At 35.2% G+C, this 24,787-nt stretch overlaps 1 protein-coding gene across 7 annotated transcripts; it reads right to left on the reverse strand.

Moving 5' to 3' along the window:
• Positions 1-220: 220 nt before the first annotated feature.
• Positions 221-24,426, reverse strand: capza1a (capping actin protein of muscle Z-line subunit alpha 1a). Of its 7 annotated transcripts, none has more exon segments than NM_212697.1 (9): positions 221-1,223; positions 1,917-1,979; positions 2,987-3,137; positions 10,257-10,336; positions 10,410-10,616; positions 13,039-13,102; positions 13,381-13,432; positions 15,808-15,871; positions 24,352-24,426. In NM_212697.1, coding segments are annotated over 9 exon segments (861 nt in total). In that variant the 5' UTR covers positions 24,391-24,426; the 3' UTR covers positions 221-1,082.
• Positions 24,427-24,787: the final 361 nt, after the last annotated feature.

Genomic DNA, 24,787 nt, shown 5'->3' on the forward strand with positions numbered 1-24,787 from the left:
ATAATCATGATGATGATGATGAATGTTTATCAATCTGAAAAAGCAATATCAGAATCAATGCATAATCTAATAATGAAAATAATCAGTAATTAAATTGGCATCAGGGAAAATGTACATATTTCACTTTTGAGTGAAACATATTATTTAATATTATGACTAATATGCTAATATTAAAAAGGTGTTACAATATGTAATGACAAAAAACAACGACAATCCATACTCGGTTTGGTGCAAATCATTTATTCCTCTGGGATAATTTTTGTTCTTACATTTCGTAAAAAATATTTCGCAATAAAAGCTAGGGTAAGAGGCTGAAGTGAGGGGTAACAAATATTTGTGTAACTGCATACAGTATATATATAAATATACCATTCTTAGACACCAGAGTACAATGATGGGACCGTTTCCACACAGAACAGCAACCTGAAATGACTTACTGTACAAATACAATGCTCACTTTGGCACAACCCTCTCTGACAGCACATTCAACTGATGGCACCTTACAGCAATGCTTCTTAAATAGACCAAATATTACACTGGAGAACAAAACTGGTGTCTTTTTTTTTTTTTTTTTTTTTAACTAGTCAGAGAGTCTTGATGGGTCGTTTTTACGTATGACTTGACATCAAGAGCAAAACTTTGGAGTGTAAAGTTGCTAAAGTAAAAAAAGTAAACAAAATAGACTCGATTGATCATATGGGCTTTGTGCAATAAAACGTTCAGTGCGTCAAGAATGGGGAGCGCTGATCAAGTGATTTAAGGGGACATTTGTGATGCTGTACACTGGTGTCGTGGGAGGTATTTTGTTCAACAGCAAAAAACCTTTGCTAAACCCATTAAAACAAGCTTGCAGTCCTCCTACGATACAGAAAAGGAGGCAGTCTCTTCAGCTGAGGTCAAACTGTGGCTTCTGGAAAACAAACAAAACAAAAACAAAAAAAAGGACAGACACATTTTTAGCACACTTCCGGAGGACCTTCTGGCCTTGGCCCTGCCCTGGATTCAGGTTTAGATACGGGCCCTCTGCAGCTTGTCTCTTTGCTTGTGTCGCGAGCAGGAGCGGAGCCGTGCATGCCGTGTGTCTAAGCGTTCTGCATCTCTTTGCCGATCTTGTAGCTAAGGATCTTGTTCCAGTCGATCTTGGTGCGGGTGACTGGAAGCTGCCGACGTAAGGCCTTGAAGGTGGTATCAGACATGGTCTGGTAGTTCTCGCTGATGGCCGTCTGGAAGGCAAACCATTTTGTTTATGATCAGATGCTGGATAATGATTTATTTCTTGCTGAATCAAGAGCAGTGTTGGGTACGTTACTTCAAAATAGTCATTACTAATAACAGTGCATCCGGAAAGTATTAGCGCTTCACTTTTTCCACATTTTTTATGTTACAGCCTTATTCCAAAATGGATTAAATTCATTTATTTCCTTGCTGTGCATATACCCTATTCTTTAGATTTGACAGGGACTTTTACGTTTTTTTTTTTTAAATGAAGCCAAAAGTTGAACGAGTATCGAAGCACAAAATGTTTCAAAGAAATAAAGACACCATATTTCATTAATAAGAGGTATATATAATCTCATTGTTTCTTAAGTACGTGTAATTGTCTTGACAATCTAAACTGTTTTAGTTTAAAAAATAAGAGAGTTACTCTATAAATATATTTGTATAGCCAAATATATTAATATATTTACAATTATTCTGGTTCTCAGAACGGATTTATACAGTACTGCTGAATTTATGCACAATATTTTTGGAAAGTATAAGTAACTGTAAATTACCTAAAAAATTTAAATCAATTCCTTTATTTTTTTTAGCGAAAAAGGAATTTCATTACAACTAGGTACTTTGTAACACCAAACACTGATTGAGAGTAATGTAGGTTTTTAAAAAAAACTACGGAAATCAAAAGGAAAACAAACCTGATACTCATTTTCAGCGTTTTTAATGATCTCGACAAACTCCTTGGCAGTCTGTACCTCAGTCTGTTGAAAAATAAGAGCAAACAGAATTTATACATGAGTAGGAAACTCAAACTTCCAAATAAAAGGTTACTTTGAAGGGATAATTCAAACAAAAAAATGAAAGTTGACCTCATTATTTACACTCCCTTTAGTGGTTTTAAACCTTTGAGTTTTATAGAAGATATTTTGAAGAATGTTGGTCCTGTCACCTATTGACTTTTATAGTAGGAAATAAAATTCCTATGTCCCAGCAACCAGTATTTCAACAGAATAAGTGTTCAACAGAAGAAAAAAAAAATCTAAAGTTTAGTGGCTAATTCGTATAAAATTTTCGTTTTTAAAAGGAAGCGTGGCACCAAACCCAACCATCATTGGGAGATGAGCAAATCGTAGTAAATTGTAAATGAGATTGTTCGATTTCATACAAATTAGCCACTAAATTAAAAAGTTACAAATTGCCATGAGAAATTGTTGGAATAGACCAGGAGTGGCCAACCCTGTTCCTGGAGAGCCACCTTCCTGCAGATTTCAGTTGCTACCCATATCAAACACACCTGAACCAATTAATTAGGCCCTGAACACCACTTGATAATTACAGGCAGGTGTGTTTGATATGGGTAGCAACTGAAATCTGCAGGAAGGTGGCTCTCCAGGAACAGGGTTGGCCACCCCTGGAATAGACAGTGAATGAACCAGTAAAAACTTTTAAGTTACTATTAAGTAAACTAAAAATAATAAATTTAGTACCTACAAATGTTTGAAATCCAGTAACAACCTACAACTAACTAATAAATATAATTCTGACTTGCACAGGCAGAAGCAGATCCAACTAGGCTAACCTAACAAACACAACAACAATTCACAGTCCAGAGAACAAAGAACATTTCCAAATGTAACAAAGAGACGTCATTAGCTCCATCAATACATCACCACACCCAGTCACCTGAAATGTCACTCACACGGCAGCTTTTATCAGGCAGGTTGCTTGTGCTGCACTGACTCATGCACTGGAAGTTCAAATCACTTACAGAGATGACAAGAGAGTCTTGCACATCCTTATGGCTGACCAGCTGCACGTTTCCATCCTCATAGTAATGAACCTGGATCTTCAGCACTCCCACCACCTGAGCGGTGGCCTGAGAAATGGAGAACTTCCACTCCGATCGGCAGCGGCCATTCCTGCGTGAAATGGAGGAAGTTGACAGTCAATAGTTTTATGGAAATGAAAAACAAGACTGATGACATTTAAAGTCGCTCTATTAAAAAAAAAAACACCCTCGCTGCTTTATTCTGACATAACTGAGGATTTCAGATCCTAAAAATTCCCATGAATGATCAATTAATCGATTAATCATTAACCTTGATACTGTAGTGTAAGATTTGTCAACTTTCATAGCACATTATCATTGGCACGACAGAATGTGCATAACACAAGCATCCTCCCCCTAATGAAAATGTTTTTACTTTAAATAAAAGGTTAATAGGGCAGTAATATACTAATAATAAATGATTAAGTATGATAACTAATATATGACATGTAATTAATGCTGTCTCAGATGCACACATTAGCAACTGGTGCATGTGTGTCCATGTGAGCTAATAGTTTTTATTACTGTACATTCATTTTCTTTCCAAATGTGCATGAGTTATTATACATTAATATACATTATTAAACAATAAAATCTGAGAATGTAGCTGGGTTTCCATCACCCTGTGTTAAAGCGCATTTTGTGTCACTTATTTAAGTACGGCAAAATAATAAAAGCGTATCTGACCAGTGAATCCAGCTCGTGTAATCTATCCAATCATACTGTGAATTAAACAAATCACAGTCAGTATAGTCGAATAAAAACACTAATAATCTTTCACACATCATTTTCAAAGGAGGTAACATAGATGCCAAACATAGCCAATATTACACCCATGTGACTCCATTATGCTTACCTAGTAACCAACAGTAAACAAAGCAACCAATACTACAGTCCCATGCTGGGTTCACACCAAATACGCATTCAAGTATTCGCACAAGCAGATTACACACAGTACAAAGTGAATGCAAATATGCAAATAGAGGCAAATTTTCAATGAGTGGTGAGAATGCGCGTCAGGTTTGCCACTAACCCATGGAGAGACTGCTGCTTCGTTCTGACATAACTGGGGGTGTCAGTTTCTATATATTGCTATAAATGTTTGTCACTTAAATTAATGATAATTTAATTTATTAATTAATCATTAAGCTTAATAATGCAAGATTTTTCAAATTTAGTAGCACATTATCACCTGCAGGGCAGATGAAACTCCTTACACGAATGAAAATATGTTTTACTGTGAATAAAAGGTTAGTGGGATTGTAAAAAATAATGAACTAACGTCATTAAAAAAATGTTTAAATGTTTAAGTATGACTAATATACGACATGTAATTAATGCTGTCTCAGATGTACACATTAGCAACTGGTGCATGTGTGTCCATGTGAGCTAACAGTTTTTATTACTGTACATTTTTTTTTAAATGTGTACAGGTTATTATACATTATACATATTTACAAAATTCTGAGAATGTAGCTGGGTTTCCATCACCCTGTGGTAATGCGCATTTTGTATCACTTATTTAAGTACGACATAAAAATAAAAGCGTATCTGACCAGTGAATCCAGCTCGTGTAATCTATCCAATCATACTATATTTAACAAATCACAGTAAATATAGTGAAATAAAAACACTTATAATCTTTCACCCAACACTTTTTTCAGGATTTAACAAAGACACCTAAAAAAATCCTTTTTTTTTAAAAAAAATTTATTGCGTGCACTTTTGGACTTTTTGGCATGGTTTTGACAAAAAACTGCTGAAGAAAAGTATTACTTGCCAAATAAACACTGGCATAGACATTATTAAACCAATGTGACTTCATTTTGCTTGCTTTGTTTACAGTTGGTTACTAGGTAACTAATACAACAGTCAGCTGCTCTAATGCTCGGTTCACACCAAATACTAATTTAAAGGGCACTTATGATGCAAAATTTTGGAAGCTGTTTGAACAGAACTGGAGTAGGCATACTATGTCCACAGTCCTATTGAAGTGATATTAACATGAAATTTCCTGATGTTAAAATAGTATCTAAATCCATGTGATTTTGAGGCCCACTGCAACGTGAAGTAGAAGTGCAGATTCCCTCGCCCACCGAATTAACTGACAGGAGCTGATTAACATGTCTATGTAATAACAGGTATAAACATGTCCACAAAACTGGATTTGCAAAGAGATCTGTTCCAACTCTCTGTGATCCGCTGTACATCAAGAATATGTTTTACAAGATTGAAAACGTTTTTAACTCAGGGTGCTTTCACACCTACACTTTTGTTTCAGACTGTTGTCTTGTTTGCCCAGTTAGCGCGGTTCGTTTGGCATATGTGAAACCAGCAATCGCGCTAGGATCCACGCCAAATCAACCGCTCCGAGATCGCTTGAATGAGGTGGTCTCAGTTCGATTGAAACGAACACTGGAGCGGATCGATTACAGTGAAAAAGCGATACGATCCGAGCGCGGTTATATAACAGTGTTTTATGGATATGTAATAGGCTTATGACTATATGAAGAAAGAAATATGAGTACACTGAAAAAAATAATTTAAAGATTATTCCTAAAGATAAAGATGATTTACTCTTTTTTTACGTTAAGTAGTTGTAAACAATTTATTTGGGCTGAATTTAAACAAACAAATTAGATTGAACATTATTAAACTTAATTTGTTTGTATACATTCAACACAAATAAATTGTTTGCAACAGTTCTGCATGCAACACCTTTTTTCAGTGTAGAGCGGAAAGTTTCGCAAGTCTCCTGGATGCCCGCAAACGAGTGATAATCTCCCGGTAATCTCACGTATCCCTCCCGGTCCTCAAATATATCGCGCACCCTTCTCACCCCTTCCCACCGCATCTCTCCTCGCTCTTGAGACACGTCGCGCGCACCTTGTCAAACACCACCAAACCACCACCTCCCCTGACAGCTGAGCGGGACTTAGCAAAATAAACCCTGACACTCTGACCAATGTGAGGAGAGTTTACTCCCTGTTTTGGAACAACTGAATCGATTCACAGGTGTGAAAGCACTCTCAGTGCATGTCTGTAATAAATACAGTAAAATCACTACGTACTTAATAACCGCTGGAATAACCAAAGTTGCCTCAGAGGTTTCAAACGAGTCCTGGTTTTATGGATGTTAAATCTGGTTTATTTTGTTTATTCATAACAAATGTTACGATAGAAAATCAGCTTGTGAAAAGGCCAGTGTGTACTTATGACAGTATTTATTAATGACATCCATGTTTAATTATCAATCCATATGGTATATCGATTTAAAAGATTGGCAACAAATAATCAAAATTAGATAAAACTCTGACTAGATAATGAAAAATAAATAAAAATAGTTGGTTCCTAGAAATCATATGCATTTGACATGTTAGTGTTCTTTTGTGTGCAGTTAAGCCATGCGTCATGCTTTTTGTGTGAATGAAAGAGCACGAGTTTATCAGAACAGTGTGTAGGCGACCTTTGCCGTCTAGCGCAACTGTTATTCATTCAGAAAACACATAGTAGTTTCTAGATACAGTAGGGTCATGATCTGGGTGGAGGCAGAGCTCATTCCACACATCTAAGGATCATATATCACACTTGAAAAGAAGCCAGTAAATGAGTCACACAGCCTCATTCAAAGCAAAGAGTGAACAACAACTATGACGTTTTAATGAGTAGCAGTCAGAATAGCTACACCCTTTTTTATTATTACTACTTTCCACAGTTTGGCATAGATAGATAGTCTCAGCTGTCCTGAATGCATCCTGGGGGTTTTATGCATAAGGCCTACACAGTTGCTAATAGTTTCTCATGGGGATGCCAGGTATTTTCAACACTAGCTGTAGTTAGATTTTATTGCCATCTGAATCAAGAATGTTAGCTTCTCGTCGACCATCTGCTGAAACATTCACAGCCAAAACACCTACTGGTTTTGATAATAACTATGATTGCGTGGTAATTTAATTGGTGTGTTTAAACACTTTCAGTTTTTGAAATGACGTAATCTGTTTATAAATATAAATGTATAGTGGAGTTTCATTCATTCTAATGAAACAACAGATGGAAGTCTTCACTCCTATAGACAACATGACAAAATTGCCCATTTTTGAACCACATTGCAACATTGTTTCTCCAAATTCACTTTTTATTTCTCTTTGGAACTCTCAGTAACACTTTAGTTTAGGTCACAATTCACGATATTAACAAGCCATTAACTAGCACTACTAGCTTAAAAACTTTTAATTAGCGATTCAATAATTGTTAGTAAGGTAGAAGTTGGGTTTAGGTATTGGGTAGGATTAAGGGTGCAGAATAAGATCATATTTTAAAACTAAAACAGTAAATATATAATAGGCAGGTAATAGGGCAGCAGTTAATAGCATGAATTGTGACCTAAACTAAAGTGTTAGTGAAACATCAGTTTTTAATTTTGGTTTTATCTGGCAATGAAATACAAATTGTTATTATGGTCATCTTCTGGAGTACCTACTTTTAAAATATGGATGTCTCAAATCAATATCTGCATTACTTCCTCTTGAGAAATTTACTTTTGACGGACATCAGAAAGTCTAGCAATCTTTGGGACCTCTTTGTAACCATGTTAATAACCTTTTCTGAAACTCCATTTTACTTTTCTGCCTGACATGATTGGATTTATGTGTGGTATTTATGTATGTATTTCTCATTCCTGCTCTTTTTTTATTTCTTCTATTAAATGTTTTTTCTCCATTGTGCATTTGTGGTTGTACTTGTATGTTTACGCATGCTGAAGAAACAAATTAAATTGTAATTAACAAATACATTGAAACAACATTAAATATTTGTTGTTATTTAAAAAAATATTAATAAATGAATTATTAGCTGAGTTAAATAGAGTTAATAAAAAATAATAATAAATCACTGATGTGTACGATATTGTCTGAAGGGAAAGGTGCGTTCATGTTTTAGCGGAACTTCATATTTGGTGATGTACCGTGTCGTTGTGGATGGGTTCAGGCAAAAAATCCAAACCCAACACGATTAATTTATTTGACTCTTAGTCAACTATTTCATTAAAGAATAAATAGTTTTAAGCCCGATGCACTTTCATGCTGTGTTCACACCAGATGCAGAACGCGCAGATAAATCGCGATATTCGCGCGTAAATAGCCGCGTGAACATTTGAGTTTACTCGCTTCATACGCGCGTCAAACCCCGCTTTATTCGCGTGCTAAATTCACATCAGAACAGACGCGGATTCCCGTGATGGGCAGGGCTTCTGTCTGCCCGAAGACTCTAGCTTCATAGCGTAATGGCTAACATGGATTTTATGAAGAAAATAACAGTGTTTATGTGCTTTACGAAGACTGAAAAACAGCGTCGATACGTTTAGGGTCGTGTCTGAGTCCACTACATTCTTTCAGAGGTGCATCCAGCTCTGTGAGCTCATGAACTCCTCCAGAAACTTAACCTGGATGATGGAGGCTTTCAGCAGTGCTTCTGACTGAGCCAAGCCGAGTTTGATGAACTGTTGTCGGTGAAGGCTGGAGGATTTCCCTAGGAACACCGACAACAGGTTCTACGTCACAATCACGTCCCCACAAGAGCAAGCTTCTGATTGGTTAACGCGGCGCAAACGTACGCTGAAGTTCAGATTTTCGAAATGGAGAGATTCACGCGAAAAGCTCGTTAAGCGCGTCAAACGCGCAAAACGCTCAATTCGCCCCGCGCCATTCGTGCAATTTGCGTCATTCGCGAAGCGCCATTCGCGCTGCAGGATGTCTATTCGCACGTTTGCATTGACTTAACATGTAAATCACTCGCGCTTGACGCGCGTTCTGCGTCTGGTGTGAACGCAGCATCAGATTTAAACCTCAGCTGGATGTTTTCATTCACTTAGAGCTGTGTAAAGGCCTGTTCACACGGGGAAGGTTTTAGCTTGCGTTTTCTGTCAACAATTAACGCTTCGTGACTAAATAAAGTGTGCCAATGTGATCGTGCACAACAACGCGCAAAACGTCAAGCTTAAAAGCGTCATTTTTTAAGAAACACCTCATGCTCGTTTTTTTTGTTTTGACGCGCCGTGTCACAACCTTCTTTACCAATCAGATTGGCACTTTTGTTCATGTGCACGGAGCTGCTAAAGTTACAGTAAACAGCACTTGAAGGAGCTCAAGCTCAAAACTGTCAATGCGAGCGCACATTGAAAAAGATGCCCAGAGGCGATATGAACGTGATCAATAATCATTTCTTCATCGGTAGAGCTGCTACTTGAACCGTCCATGCTTGATTGAATCGCCAGTAACTTTAACAACAAGCGTGTCAACTTTCTTTCTTCTTCTGTGTTACAAGCGGGTGTCAGAAGCTTAAAGTTGTGTATCGCCATCCAACGTTAAGGAGTGATTTTGGATACTCTTCTGCTCGACGCCAGTAAAAAATCCATTGGTTTGAATCTGGAAAAACATCTCGAAAAAACGCTGACGATAAACACAAACTAAAAGTGTCCCGGTGTGTACGAGCCTTAATACACTGCATAGAAGCTCAATTTTAAAAACCCATAATAGAGGCTCTTTATAGATAATCGCCACGGCCGTATTATAACTTTCATCAACTTTAAACTTAAGAAGAAAAACAAATCAAAAGGTGACTACCAACTACCAACAAACACATATAATGCACAAAACACACAACCAAATTACTACAATTCACAATAAAAAAATAGTAAAAGCTATTAGTGCTGTCACGATGCTTTTAAAATGTCCATTTCCCGTTAATATTAAGGCAATGTTGAGCGTGTTCTTAAACATCGCTGATTTGCCAGTGTTCACATGCTCAACAGAAATAACTGTGATTGGAAGTAAAGCTCATCAGTTTAACACTGTTTACCAAATGCAGACACAGATACAGAGACACTGAAGCGTTTTTCAGAAGATCATCATCTGGTCTGTCTATGAGCTGACATACGAGCGATCCGCTAATGAATCACCTGATCTTCTCGGCTTTAAACCGCTCTGGTGTCCCTGTATCTGCGTTACAACAGTAAACTGATGAGCTTCACGACCAATCACATTCATTTCTGTTGAGCATGTGAACAGAATGGCAAATCAGAACGTGCTCAACTTTAAAATTTCAGTACCGATTGGTTCCCAACTTCAGTATCATGACACTAATAGACACTAAGTTTATTAAAAATACTAAAAATATTTTAATCTATTAAAAAACAAAAAGTTAAAGAAATTACCAGAAATTTTGAGGCTGAAATCGATGACCCTCAATACAGGCAATGATGGTTTTCTGTCCATCTATAGTTTTTCCATAAACCTAAAGACAACAGTGAAGCGTCAGAAAAAAGCTGGTAGACACGTCTTTAGTAGCTTTATTGAGCTGAACTCACAGTGCAGACTCCGCTGGGGTAATGTTCTTTAACGTACGCCCTCAGAGCCTCATCTACAGCATCTCTCCACGGCCTGAGCGCCGCCTCGCCCTCATACGACTGAGCTTCACTCGCCTCTTTCCTCAGGTGGTCGAACTTGAACGACTGTTTCTTACGAGGGTCAAAGAATCGGCCGTGGCCAAGATCTCCATGCTCTGTGATCAAAACCTGCGATTCAATAGAGAGCCAAGTGTTGTTTAATACAGGGGTTCCCAAACTTTTCAGCCCACGACCCCCAAAATAACAATGCCAATGACTGGCGGCCCCCAATATTCTCTGAGGTGGTTATAAATATATAAACCTCGCACACAAAGGCGCACTTATACCACAAGCCGCAGATCTTTTCATCGTTTAATTTTGGATAACGTCACACGGAGACCATCCTCCATGTTCAGTTGTACAGGCATGTACAGGTCTGTATTTATTTTTAATGTACATGAGTGGCGTAAAGGTGTCAGAAAGTTTAACCTGATGCCATAAAACCCATATGCTGCATCTCATGCTATTGCTGTTTCTTTAATATAGCGTAATCACCCCAGGGGTCACAAAAAATGAAAGGCTGATGGCTTTTTTTATTTGCAAATTGTTTTTATATGTTTATTATAAACATGATGTAAACAATATTACTATTAACTACTATTTTGTTCTTCAATATGTTATGGAAAAAATATGGTAGTTCCAACAATTTAAAGCTTTAACATTGCTGGAGGTGAAGATTGTAAACTACGCACCTCTTACCGTTGCTATGAAAAAATGACGCACAAAAATACAGCCCCGCCCCCTACTCAATATTCAGTTTCAGTTTTAAATGTCTCGTGAAGTGCTTTGAAGTAAGCTTTTTTATTTGATGTTTCACGTAATCTTAACGAAACATAATTAAAGGGTCCCCTTTAAACAAATAAAAACAGCCAATAGTGTTTTGTTCTATCGTGATCTCAACCATTCTCACTGTGGTAGAGCTAAGAGCATCAAATAAAAATGTATACATACATACATACGTACATACATACATAATGAATTAAATTTATTTACTTTCTCAAGATTCTAAACACAATACCCCATAATGACAATGTGAAAAAATAGTTTTTGAAATTGTTGCAAATTTATTAAAAATAAAAAACATGTAAAATCACATGTACATCAGTATTCACAGCCTTTGCCGTGAAGCTCTAAATTGAGCTCAGGTACATTCTGTTTCCACAGATCATTCTTGGGATGTTTCAGCAGCTTAATTGGAGTACACCTGTGGTAAACTCAGTTGACTGGACATGATTTGAAAAGGCATACACCTGTCTATATAAGGTCCCAAGGTTCACCGTGTATGTCAAAGCACAAACCAAGCATGAAGACAAAATAATTGTCTGTAGACCTCTGAGACAAGATTGTCTTAAGGCACAAGGCTGAGGAAGGTTACAGAAAAACTTCTGCTTCTCTGAAAGTTCCAATGAGCACAGTGGCCTCCATCAGCCGTAAAGTGGAAGATGTTTGGAACCACCAGGACTACAGCTAGAGCTGGCCGGCCATCTAAGCTGAGGGATCGGGGGAGAAGCGCCTTAGTCAGAGAGGTGATCAAAAACCGATGGTCACTCTGTCTAAGCTCCAGCATTCTTCTGTGGAGAGAGGAGAACCTTACAGAAGGATAACCATCTGTGCAGCAATCCACCAATCAGGTCTGTATGGTAGAGTGGCCAAACAGAAGCCACTCCCTGCCTGAAATTTGCCAAATAGCATCTGAAGGACTCTCAAACAAAATTCTGTGGTCTGATGAGACTCAAAATTGAACTCTTTAGAGTGAACGCCAGGCGTTACATTTGGAGAAAACCAGACACTGCTTATCACCAGGCAAACACCATCCCTACAGTGAAGCATGGTGGTGGCGGCATCATGCTGTGGGGATGTTTTTTAGCAGCAGAAACTGGAAGACTAGCCAGGATAGAGGGAAATATGAACGCAGCACTACAGAGACTTCCTGAATGAAAACCTTCTTCAGAGTGCTCTTGACCTCAGACTGGGGCGACAATTCATCTTCCAGCAAGACAATGACCCAAAGCACACCGCCAAAATATCAATGAAGTGGCTTCACAACAACTCTATGCATGTCCTTGAGTGGCCCAGCCAGAGCCCAGACCTAAATCCTATTGAACATCTTTGGAGAGATCTGAAAATGGCTGCACAACTTCGCTTCCCATCCAACCTCATAGAGCTTGAGAGGTACTGCAAAGGAAAATGGGCCAAGATTCCCAAAGACAGGTGTGCCAAGCTTGCGGCATCATATTCAAAAAGACTTGAGGCTGTATTTTCTGCCAAAGGTGTAACAACAAAGAGCAATATTGAGCAAAGGCTGTGAATACTGATATACATGTAATTTTTTCAGTTTTTTTTTTTTATAAATATGCAACAATTTAAAAATGTCTTATTTCACATCGTCATTATGAGGTATTGGGTGTAGAATTTTAAGGAAATAAATTAATTTAATCCATTTTGGAATAAGGCTGTAACATAAAAAGTGAATATATATATATATATATATATATATATATATATATATATATATATATATATATATATATATATATAAAAGATTACTCACCTGATCTTCACTTCCATCAAGTTTAGCAGGTGTGAACTGATCCATGTTATACTGGGCAAAGGCACTGTCGCAAACAGAAATTTTTTTAGTACCATATTGATAATGAATATTATTGGTTGATCTCTGATTAATGATTCAGACTACTTTTGATAAAGCCACAGAGCTAAATATATGACTTCTCCACAGATCTGAAAAGAAACAAAGACTGAAAAGTGGCTGCATGAATGCTCGTGGCCTCTGAATCAAGACTTCCTTTGTGTGGCAGGAAACAGACTTATGAAGGACATGAGGAGGACTGTAAAATAACACAATCATACAGTGCAGTAAATACAGATTACTCACTGAGCCGCCCCTTCCCTGAGCAGATTGTCATTATTGAGCAGTAGCCGCACATCTGAAACCAAACAAAAAGCATCATGTGATGTCATGTGAACATTATGATGCAAGACAGAGTGGCTTAAGCACAGTCTTTATAATGTAATTCCTCCTAACATAACCTATTGATATTAAACTTTAAAAAAAAACAATAAATAAATACTATTTATTCATAATGAAGCATTAAACTTATCAAAATTATGACATTTTTAATTTTGTTAGAAAAGATTTGTCAAATTTACACTGTTCTATTCAGTTTTTAGCAAATAATCCTGCAAGAAAAAAATGTCAGGTTTTAATATAATACTGTATTATAATAATACTGAAGTATTATTGTAATTGTCATTAGTATCGAGTTCAGTACCAAACTGGTACTGAAATTTTTAAAACTTTCATTTCTATTGTTGCCCACTGTGTTGACATGTTCAAAAGAAATGACTGAACACAATGGCAATCAGCAGTGTTTAACTGCATATGCAACACGTATTGATGTATTGACCATGACAAAAACAACTTAAAAACAACTTTGCTCAACCTACACTGCAATAGCATGCATAGGGAGAATCATTTAAAAAGTGTTGAAATATGACCTTTAAGATATGCAAAAACTGAAAAACATACAGCCATCAATATAAAGGCTAGAATCCTATTGGAGCCTGGAAATAACGTGATGCTCATGCTACACCACTGTTTCATGATGACTATGGGAAAAACCTGTATATAAACTGTGGGTTTTTGAACATTTGTAGGAGAGAGATCGATCGACCAACTCTGCTGTAACAATAAACTGCTTCAACTTGACAACTTCGAAGACCTCAGCCTCTTTTTTGAAACTTAGAAGATGTTTGTTTGGGCCCTCGGCCCAAAAAGTTTGGACACCCCTGCCTTAGTAGAAGACAGAGGTTTTACCTTTTATCTTAAATATCCTGTAGCACCTAAGGTTAAGGAAACTCATTAAAGACTTTTATTTAGTATATATCCTGTGAAAGAATTTATTAAAAAAAGATTTAACTTTGATGTTGACAAGTGTAGCTTCTGCTCAAATTTTCCAGAAACACTCGATCACTTATTTTTTTCTTGTGAATTTACTTTTAAATTCTGGTTTGACATCCATACTTGGCTTTCATTAAAGATGATTTCAGTCCCCCCTATTGTTCTAGTAGATCATTAGTTTATTTTACAAAGGTGATTTACATTTTTCTTTCTCTGATGTTGTGACTTTTATTTTAATAATGGGTAAATATCATATTCATTGTTGTAAGTGGAAAAAGTGCAGACCTTCTTTTATGTGTTTTCTTTCTGAGGTAGAGAAAGTGGCTCAAAACTTCAAATACTTCAGAAATCAAAGTAAAATAACTGAAGCTCTCTGTACTTCATTTTCAAAATATTCATTGTTATAATGTTTTGTTTTTCCTTTGATGTGGGTCTTTTGTACTGCTCCTTGCTCTTTGTTGCAGTTGTAACAATTTTAATCAATTTTATTTATTTTAATGGTAAATATGCCGTGCGATGTTGATTGTTATGTATGTGTAAGTGTTGTTATGTATGTATGTGTAGGGACGGTATTACCGAAGATTTTGGCGGTATTAAAACCTTAACTTTTCCAAATCGCGGTATACCTAGAAAACGGTTATGGTCTTATGCCTACATAGGTGCACTTAACAAAACCTGTTTAAACTACTTATTTAAAATGAGCAGAATCAACAAATATAATACGTTTTTTTTCCCTGAAAACTTAATTGTTTTATGGTCAATCCACTTATATTTGTAAAAATTGTTAGCTTAATTAAGTTAGCGTAATTGATTTGTGTTGGGACATTAAAGAATTGTGTGGAAGCCAGCATTTTTATAGTGTAAAATCAGCTAGAATAATTAAGTTAAAAAATAAATTTTTAAAATATTTTTACTGTATTTTTCATTAAATAAATATAGCTGCTGCCTTCTTTTAAAAACATATTTTTACCATTTTTGGTACTTTCTTTCTTTCTGTAATTTGTGTTGGTATTTTGTGCGAAATAAATATACAGCACTAAAAATACCAATAGGTGATGACAAGTACATCTTCATATGTAATTCAACTAATCTTTTTTTTTAACAATTCGTTCAAAAACATCCTTATTTAGAAATAAAAAATGCATTTTCGCTCTGAAACTTATCTGCTCAGCTTTGCTAGGAACCAGCTTCATTGGTGAAAAAGAATGTAAAAATGTAAGAATGTATACCAAGATGCATGTTTAAATGTTGTATAAAAGTACTATATTTTCTATCACGTTGACATTAGAGAAAACCACGGCACACTTTTTTGTTTGAATATGGACTTAGAATGAAAATAGCAAAAAACAGGACAAGATTGTAATAATAATTATGATGTGCTTTAACGTATTACCAACATACCATTGAAGACTTCATTAAACTCTCCAGGGGGCGCATGAATGACAAAATTTGCAGCAATGCGGACCTGTGGAAAAACAAAAACCTTTTAAAATTCATAAACAACATGTCCTTTTGTGCTTATTTAAAGCTTACACTTGCAGAAAATATTTAACATTTTATAAATAACCAAGAAAAACTGCCATTTTCAAGAACTGTGTTGTTAACTTTTAGCCTAATGCCAGTGTTACCAGGGGGGTATTCCAGAAAACAGGTTATGTCATATATCCAGATAAGTTTAAGGATATGTATGAAGATAACCTCAATGCTCTGATCATAAGAAAACATTTCAGGGTTGGTTCACTTCTGAGCTTATATATATAATAATAATAATAAGTAATGTTGTATAAATGCAATATCACACGAGTAGCAGTGCGATATGGCTGTATATCGGCACTGGTGGTGGGAGGCGTGCGTTGGCACGAGGCCGCAGACCGAGTGCCTTAGTGCTCCCACTAGTGCCGATATACAGCCATATAACACTGCTACTCGTGTGATACTGCGTGTTTATACAACATTTTGACGGCATAATTTTGTATATAGAAACAATATAAAACAAGGAAAGTCTCAAAAAACCTTTTGTATGAGGAACTACTTTCTTCCGCGTTGGATTCAAATCATAAGCTGACAGTTAAACAGCTGAGCAAGCATCTTTAAAACTTTAGATCTGTAGTAACTGCTTTTTGCTGGCTGTATGTGGGCGGAGTAAAACACAAAGGGTAAAGAGTCTGTACGGGTGCTGATATTACTTAAATATATCACGGCTATCAACAATCAGATATAAGAACCAGACAGAACTGTTGTATAAAAAAAAAAAAAAAATATATATATATATATATATATATATATATATATATATGTGTGTGTGTGTGTGTGTGTGTGTGTGTGTGTGTGTGTGTATTTCTCACATTATTTCTTGATACATTTTGTAAGTTCTCAACAAAACACTATTATAAAATAATGTTTATTTGTACTGTTATTTTTTCATGACTTATTTTTGTCTCGCAGGGCGGATCTGCTATTTTGTAAATATATGCTTTCAATAAAAATGTATGATTTTTAGTTCAATTTATTTTGGGTCATTTTTACCTTTATTTTGACAGGAGAGTATTACGACAGAAAATAGGAGAGAAAAAGAGAGAGGACGGGATCGGAAAAGGTCAGTGAGATGGGACTCGAACTCAGGACACCTGCAGCACTATTTCGCTATTTGCAAATGCAACTACGCCATCAGCACTGACAAATTATGTAATTTTACTATAAAAATATATTTTACCTAATATATACTTACTAGGGGTGCAATAGTTCAATCTACTCACGGTTCGTTATGTATCTTGGTTTTAGGGTCACGGTTTCGGTACGGTTTGTACTATGCTTAGAAAAAAAATGCCTACTGAACAATTCAACGAAAAATAAAGATATTTATTGAGTAACAAACACCTGACAATGCAACAGCTTCACACACGTCTGTAGATTTGCATGTTCTCGCATTAATTTAACAATAGTAGGGCATTTTGAAAATTGTATGTTCAAATAAAATGCTTGAGGAAAATAAGAGAAAAAGCTTAAATTCCCCCCTTTTCTATTTTACATCTCGACTCAACAGTCTCAACCAATTATGCAGATAATAATGATGTCAACACATCTTAATAATTAAGCAAAACTTTTAAAGTTTTGATTACTTCTGTTTACACTATGCTTGCTTTACCAAAGCAACAACGATTTATGATTTCTTTATGATTTTATTATGATTCCAGAGAGCTCCGTTTCACTTATTAGCACCATCGTAGTTAACGAAACTTCAGCAAAGAGAGGGTGTGCGGCTCTTCTCTCTTAACTCAGCTGGAACAGTCAGTCGGGAAGAAAACTATTCTTGGCAGCAGTGTTGCCAACTTAGCGACTTTTTAGACGCCCTTAGCGACAAATTTTCAAAAAAGCGATTAGCAACAAATCTAGCAACTTTGTGTGTTACTGGAGATTTTTCTAGACTCTTATGTGTCCATACTGTATCGTCCCTACTCTTATCTCAACGATCTGCGGGTGATGCTGTCGGCTCCTCACAGGCGGCCCAGTCCTCATACAGCAGTCTCTCCCACCCGCAGCCTGAGAGATCACTTCTCTGAGTACTGATAGCAAATGATTTAGCATCAGGAGTGCGAGTTATTTCCACTGTACAGTCAAACCAATCTGCTTCTCCTTTATTTTTAACTATTTAATTTGACGGATTATTATTTTCTTGTTCACAATCAGATATTTTAGGAACAGTTTAGGAACTTGTCTGAGTTCATTACGTCAGAGAGATTACTGCTAATTCATTGCACATCTGTATTGATTTACTGTATTCAAATACCCCTTTATTAACCATAGGCTGTTAAACAAACAGAAATGATTGAAACGTGATGACGTCAGTAATATGTAAATGCCATATGACAATCTAGCGACATTTCGGTCAAAGCTTAGCACCTTTTCATTGAAAATAGTTGGCAACACTGTTTGGCAGACAGTGGGTAAACAGAATGAATAGCGAGAGCGATCGGGTGCGGAAGAACATCCAGAAGAAGTGGGACTGAAGTAACAGACCTGCTGTATGTCCGTGTCCATATGAGACGCTTCTGAGTCTGGACACAGACCTCGATCTGGCTGTTAGTGACCACTGACGCACGTGCAATGAGTGTGAAAGGTAATCAGACGTGTAAAAGGGTGGAACTGCTTTGTTGAAGTTGGTTTTATAAACAAACAAATATTAATAATGCATATTCTGAACTGCAGACGCACCGAACGTGGGAGGACAACGGAACGATACAGTTTTTTTCCGAGAACCGTTGCATCCCTAAAACTTACATTACTTAATTCTAAAAATGCTTCAGGATAATCAATTAATTATCAATTTAATAATTATAATTTGCATCATACAAACATTATAATTCTAGCTCATAATACATATATTAAATGTTTAATATAAATATATCAACAGGGGTCAATATGCTTCAAAGTCTGTAAAAATAAAATTTTAAATGTTTATTTTGCAAGCACACATTGCTATATCTTAGGTAAACAATTACTTCATGCAAGTTAATCCAGTGGAAAAAGGTTTTAGTAATCTTCAAATAAATTCTGACCATTTGTTTACGCATTTGGAGTAGCAAGCCTTGAAGTAACTGGCTCTTAAACAGAATAAGAAAAAAAAGGTGTGGCATGGGGACTCATGGTTTTGCTGTTCTGTTGCAAATGTCTTTTGTGTTTACAGTTAAAGTGGGGTTAGCTGAATGTACTTTTGATTTTAGCAGATGTAAGTTAAATGGATATCTAACCCAAAAATTTAAATTCTGTCCTCCTTTACTTAACCTACACCTGCTCTCAATCAGTTTGGAAAAAAAAGATACACTGAAATATATTGCAAACTTGTAACCACTGACTTTCAAACTATTAGTTTTCCCTACTAAGGAAATTATTGGTTACAGGATTCCTCAAAATATCTTTTTTTGTACTAAACAGAAAAAACAGGTTTGGCACAAGTAAAGGGTGAATAAATGACAGAATTCTCATTTTTGTGTGAACAATCCCTTTAATCTTGCTCTCTGTAATACACCCCAGATGCCACAGGAAACACAAACAACATTTATCAGCAATGAAACTGGTATCTTTGCACTTCCTTTGGAAACAAGTCAAATGGTGCCTGAAATGACACTGAGCCCTGCCACAGGTCACTCCTTACAAGGCCGCAGGATTGAGGCTTTTCTTAGCAGAGCACATGTAAGCATTATGGGCTAGAGACAAGTCTAGCTACGGGTCCATGATTGACTCCTGTTCTGGAGCTTTTCCAGCACCCATTTCCAGTGTGGAAACCTGACAGACCAATCAGATATGACTAACACAAGCAGTGAATCCCACCTGTAGAGCATTCAGGCTAAAACTAACTCCTGTCAAGACGCAAATAAGATTATATAAATGATAATAAATATAATTATTTGAATTGACTAAATGAATAAATATAAGTAAACATATTTATAAAATTGCAATTAATTATTTTATGGCATCATGATTCAGACAGCATTGCAAAATACAGATTGTAAAAAATAAAATTTGTCAATATTAAATCTCAACCTAAAGAATTTAATTTAATTTCAGGAAAAATGTTACTACAGAAATATATTATTGTACAATAGCTTATTACAGCACTTGTGAAATTAATAAACATCTTTACAAATAATATTTTTTTATTATATTTAATAATAATATTAATATTTTAATAATATAATACTTTTAACTTTTCTTTGTCTCAGACATGAATAAGTGAATGATGATAATTAATATGATATTTTCCAATGAAATAATGTTTTCGCAGGTGAAGGTAAATATTTCTTGTGGATAATTATGGTATATTGAAATGAAAATGAAATTGTTTTTAATTATCGAGTGGACGTCTAACTAATAACATAAAGTGATTGACTGTGGGACAAAAGGGTGGAGTGAGACGATTGTGTCACACACTGAGGAAAGCATTGTGCCAAAACGTTTGTGTTTTGTGTCACCTGAAGAATGTAAAATAAAAACAATACAAAGCAGTTATTCAATGAGTGTGAATCATGACTTTCTGAATTAATTTTCTTCTAAAAATGAAATTTATGAAAAAAAAAATCTTATTACCTACCAGTTTACAAAAATTGTATTGTTTAGAGTTGCATAAAAAGTAAGGCTGCACATTACATCGTTTCAGCAATGACATTGTAATGTGATCATTCACAATATTGAGTTTGGATTAGAATTATATAATATGATAAAACATAAAATATAATAAAAGTGTTTTGAGGCTGTGACTGTGTGAGGGGTTTAAAAGCATTCAAGCCTAAGAAATTGTACCAAATTGAATTGTTTATAAAACGAAGACTATGCAGTATTGTTTTACATTTGATTATTCAATTACTGTATACCTGATTACTGTTAGATTCCTCCGAAAACATTCAAACACTATTTAATTGGTATCTTTTTTCTTTTATTGAATTCATCTATGCTTGTACTAGCTTGGTTCTTATATTGTATGCATATGCACCTACAGAATCATCCCAATCAATCTAATATGATCATTTTTTAAATAATTTTAAATCAGCACATCTAGTTAAATTGTATTAATATGGGAATATTTAATCGCAGAATAAAAAATATTGCAATGTTAGATTTTTCCAATATCGTGCAGCCCTAATAAATAGTATCATTTAATAATCATTAAACTATTCAATTTGCAGGTCAATTGATTGTCATAATTTTAATTAAATGGACATGCTTTTTAATTAATGCTTATTAGTTGAACCTTTATGATGAAATACAGAAAAATTAAGGAAAATAAAAATAAAATATATTTTATCAGGGCCTTAAGATTTCAAATAGATGCTGTTGATTTAAACATTCTATTAATCTACAGTCGTCCAAAAAACAAAACTACAAAACTACAATAAAAAGTTATATGGTAACAAAAAAAGTTCACTGAACCTTGAAATATTTGCTTGCATGATAGCATTTCTAAAACAAAGTTGATCTGACGTTCATATTTCCTGTTCCCCGACTAGAAGAATGTGCAGTTCTTGATTTCCTTTTAACTTGAATGCTGATATGAACCGAGGTGAATTCAGTTCATTAATAACAACATTCAGCTTCAGATTCCTCATAACCTGACAGCTTGTCAATCATGAAAATCTACAAATCACTCATTAATAAACAGACTCTCAGACTTGTTCAAATATCTAGTGGGAAGAAGGAAGAGGCTCAATTTTCACATTATAGTAGGCAAAGTGAAACTGTTTAATTCCCAGTCAACTTCTTAAAAGTTAGGAGAACTTCTTAAGAGTTAGGGTTGTGGAATATGATGACGATATAGACAGCCCCCCAACCCCCCCACGTTTTTTTTTTCTTCTGTCAAATAATGTTTAACAGAGCAAGGCAATGTTCACAGTATTTCCTATATTGTTTTTTCTTATGGATAAAGTCTTATTTGTTTTAATTCGGGTAGAATAAAAGAAGCTTTTTAAATTTTTTAAAACCATTTTAGGGTAAAAATGATTAGCTCCTTTAAGCTATATATTTCCATATTTAATAGCCTACAGAACAAACCATCATTATACAATAACTTGCCTAATTACTCTAACCTGCCTAGTTAACCTAATTAACCTAGCTAAGCCTTTAAATATCATTTTAAGCTACATAAAAATATCTAGTAAAATATCATGTACTGTCATCATGGCAAAGATAAAAGAAATCAGTTATTAGAAATGAGTTATTAAAACTATTAAAATAAACAGGGGGCTAATAATTCTGACTTCAACTGTATCATAATGACAAAATTAAAAAAGTATATTGTTTAATATTATCCTTTAACATTTTTTTTGTGGAGTCACAAATTACACTGTTTACAGTAATACTTTTTCATCATTTGGATGATTACAATGAAGGCAGAAACCAAAATAACAGCAAGAAGAGAAAGTTGTATGCTTGTAATTACATTGTTTACCATTTTTAACTCATTTATATTGGGCCTGTTTTCATTCGTCTTTAAAATGTACTATATATTTAATTAACCTTTTTATTTTAAATTTGTATTTCTACTTTCTTAATCTAACATTTGCCCAGAATTTCAAAACAAAGTGAGAAAAAAAAACACATATACTCAAATAAATTATGCTTGCTGTTTGTTCAAATGTATTTATTTTGTATTTATATAAAGTAAGCTGAAACAACACAACTCTCATGTTTTTTGAGGAGACAAATGAATTGTTTTATGTTCCATCCACCTAAATTTGGAAATAATATAAAAAATGAATATGTTAACTTAATTCCTTCATGTTGTCCCAACACAAATCGATTATGTGGAACCCAGCATTATCTCAATTCGTAACATTTTGATTTAGTAGACAATTCGTATGAATTCGTCCAAATCTTATTAGTACAATTTAGAACAATTTGCTCATACCCCAATATCGTTGGGTTTAGGAGTGGGTTTTGTGACCTCACCCCCTTTTTAAAATCATACATTTTTGTATGACTGAACTTTAATTCAACTGAATTAGCCACTAAACTGACAAAATGTAAAATAGTTATGGTTACTTGTGAGATTAGCCTGGTGAAACCCAGAATTTTTCAGAGTGTATGAACCAGCAGATTGTTCAGTAAATACTTTCAAAGTACTTTATAAAAAAAAAAAAAAAAAAAAAATATATATATATATATATATATATATATGAAAGTATTTATTTATATATAAAACAAATATATTTTTATTTATATAAATAAAACAAATAGTTATTTTTGTGTGGAATATTTAAACTAATAATTAATTGAATTGACAGAAAAGGTGCTAAATCATTATCAGGACATGATGAGATTACTTATATCCTGATACGAGTTTTTATTTTGTCATATGGCCCAGTTACATTTTTTTCTCAAAATGACTCTTTAATTATTATTATAATTATTTTTCATGAGAAAATCCGTGCCCTGGAGCCCAGAACAAGTTATGCAATCTTCTTTGCTCACTGTCAAGCTAAACAGCAAATCAGTATGATCTAAATTCCACATCTACGCTACCCAGCGTTGAGCAGTTTGCAGCTGCAAGAATCTTTCCACATCTAAGCATTTCTGAAATGCTTCTTCCCTCCTTCAACTGGCCTCAACACGACTGTTTCGACTTTGCAGAGGCGGAGGGGCGCGTCCGCTCTCTGAAACAGCCGGAGCCGCGCGTCAGCTTGGCAGTAGCGGGAGCGCGGAGGGACCCTGGAACAGCCGCACGCATGTAAGAGCATGCAGAAGAGGGCTGGGTCACCGACACTCAGCTGAGAATACAAACAAGACCAGAGCTGAGGTTGCGCCCCTGTTTCTGAGCAAGAGCACTTCCTCTTCATCTCATTACATAAACGACAAATGAAATAAAACGTTTTATACGGGATTACAGCCCCATCTATTACAACAAGAGGAATCCTAACGATAATTAAAATAAGTTTTTAGATTGCACTTATATTACACACTATTTGTACACCTGAAGAAGTTGTTTGACTGAGATTTAAAAGTGCAAAATCATAAATAACGTTACGTACGTTATTATATTTAACATATGACGATAAATGATAAATTATGATGAAGTGCCGTTTTCCTTATTTAGATGGCACACCGCTCCGAGCCTCAACTAACAGTCTTTAAACTCTTAAACACTTCTAATAGTGAATGTAAAACTGTTTGTTTATTTAATTAGACACAATTTCTACGTTCAATACTTAAATAGTAATCATATCAATCGCTAATCTCAGTCACTGGCGTCTCTGAGAGTGCGATCATCGATTAGATCGAGTTTCAGTTAGCTTGCTAGCTTCCCTAGCGCGCTGTTCATCGCGGATTTTGTGGACTTTAAAACGTTCATTATACGTAACGGCATACATGACATGTTTATGACATGTGAAAGTTGTGCATACGGGAGTATCAGACAAGAGAAGGTTTATCAGGAAGCCTCAATTGATAATCTCATACCTTCTCATCGTCGGAAAGCTGTTCCTCAAAGTCCGCCATCTTGGCTCAACTGGACCTGCCCTGTCAAACTGCATCACGGGAAAACAATCATAAACCTGACAAAAGAGCACAAAATTACATCTTTACGTTAAGTTTGGTTCTAGAAGATTGCTTCCTGGACTTTGTGTCACGCAGCTTGAATGGAAATTATATACAATGTGTTATAATTTAGCAGACTTGTATCTATTCTCTTATTTCTTTGATCAGAAAAGTTGCTATTAATGTTTTTCAAGTTATTAGTTTGAAGACAAATAATAATTTGTAGGAATATACAAGCATATATAACACGTACTTTTATTATTGGCGTGCTTTATTTTATATTGTAAACTATTGTGCTGTGTAATCACTTTTAAAATTGCATTATATATGTAAATAATTGTTGCTTCAAATGCAACCT

Source organism: Danio rerio, chromosome 6, assembly GCF_049306965.1.
Source record: "Danio rerio strain Tuebingen ecotype United States chromosome 6, GRCz12tu, whole genome shotgun sequence".
Lineage (NCBI taxonomy): Eukaryota > Metazoa > Chordata > Actinopteri > Cypriniformes > Danionidae > Danio > Danio rerio.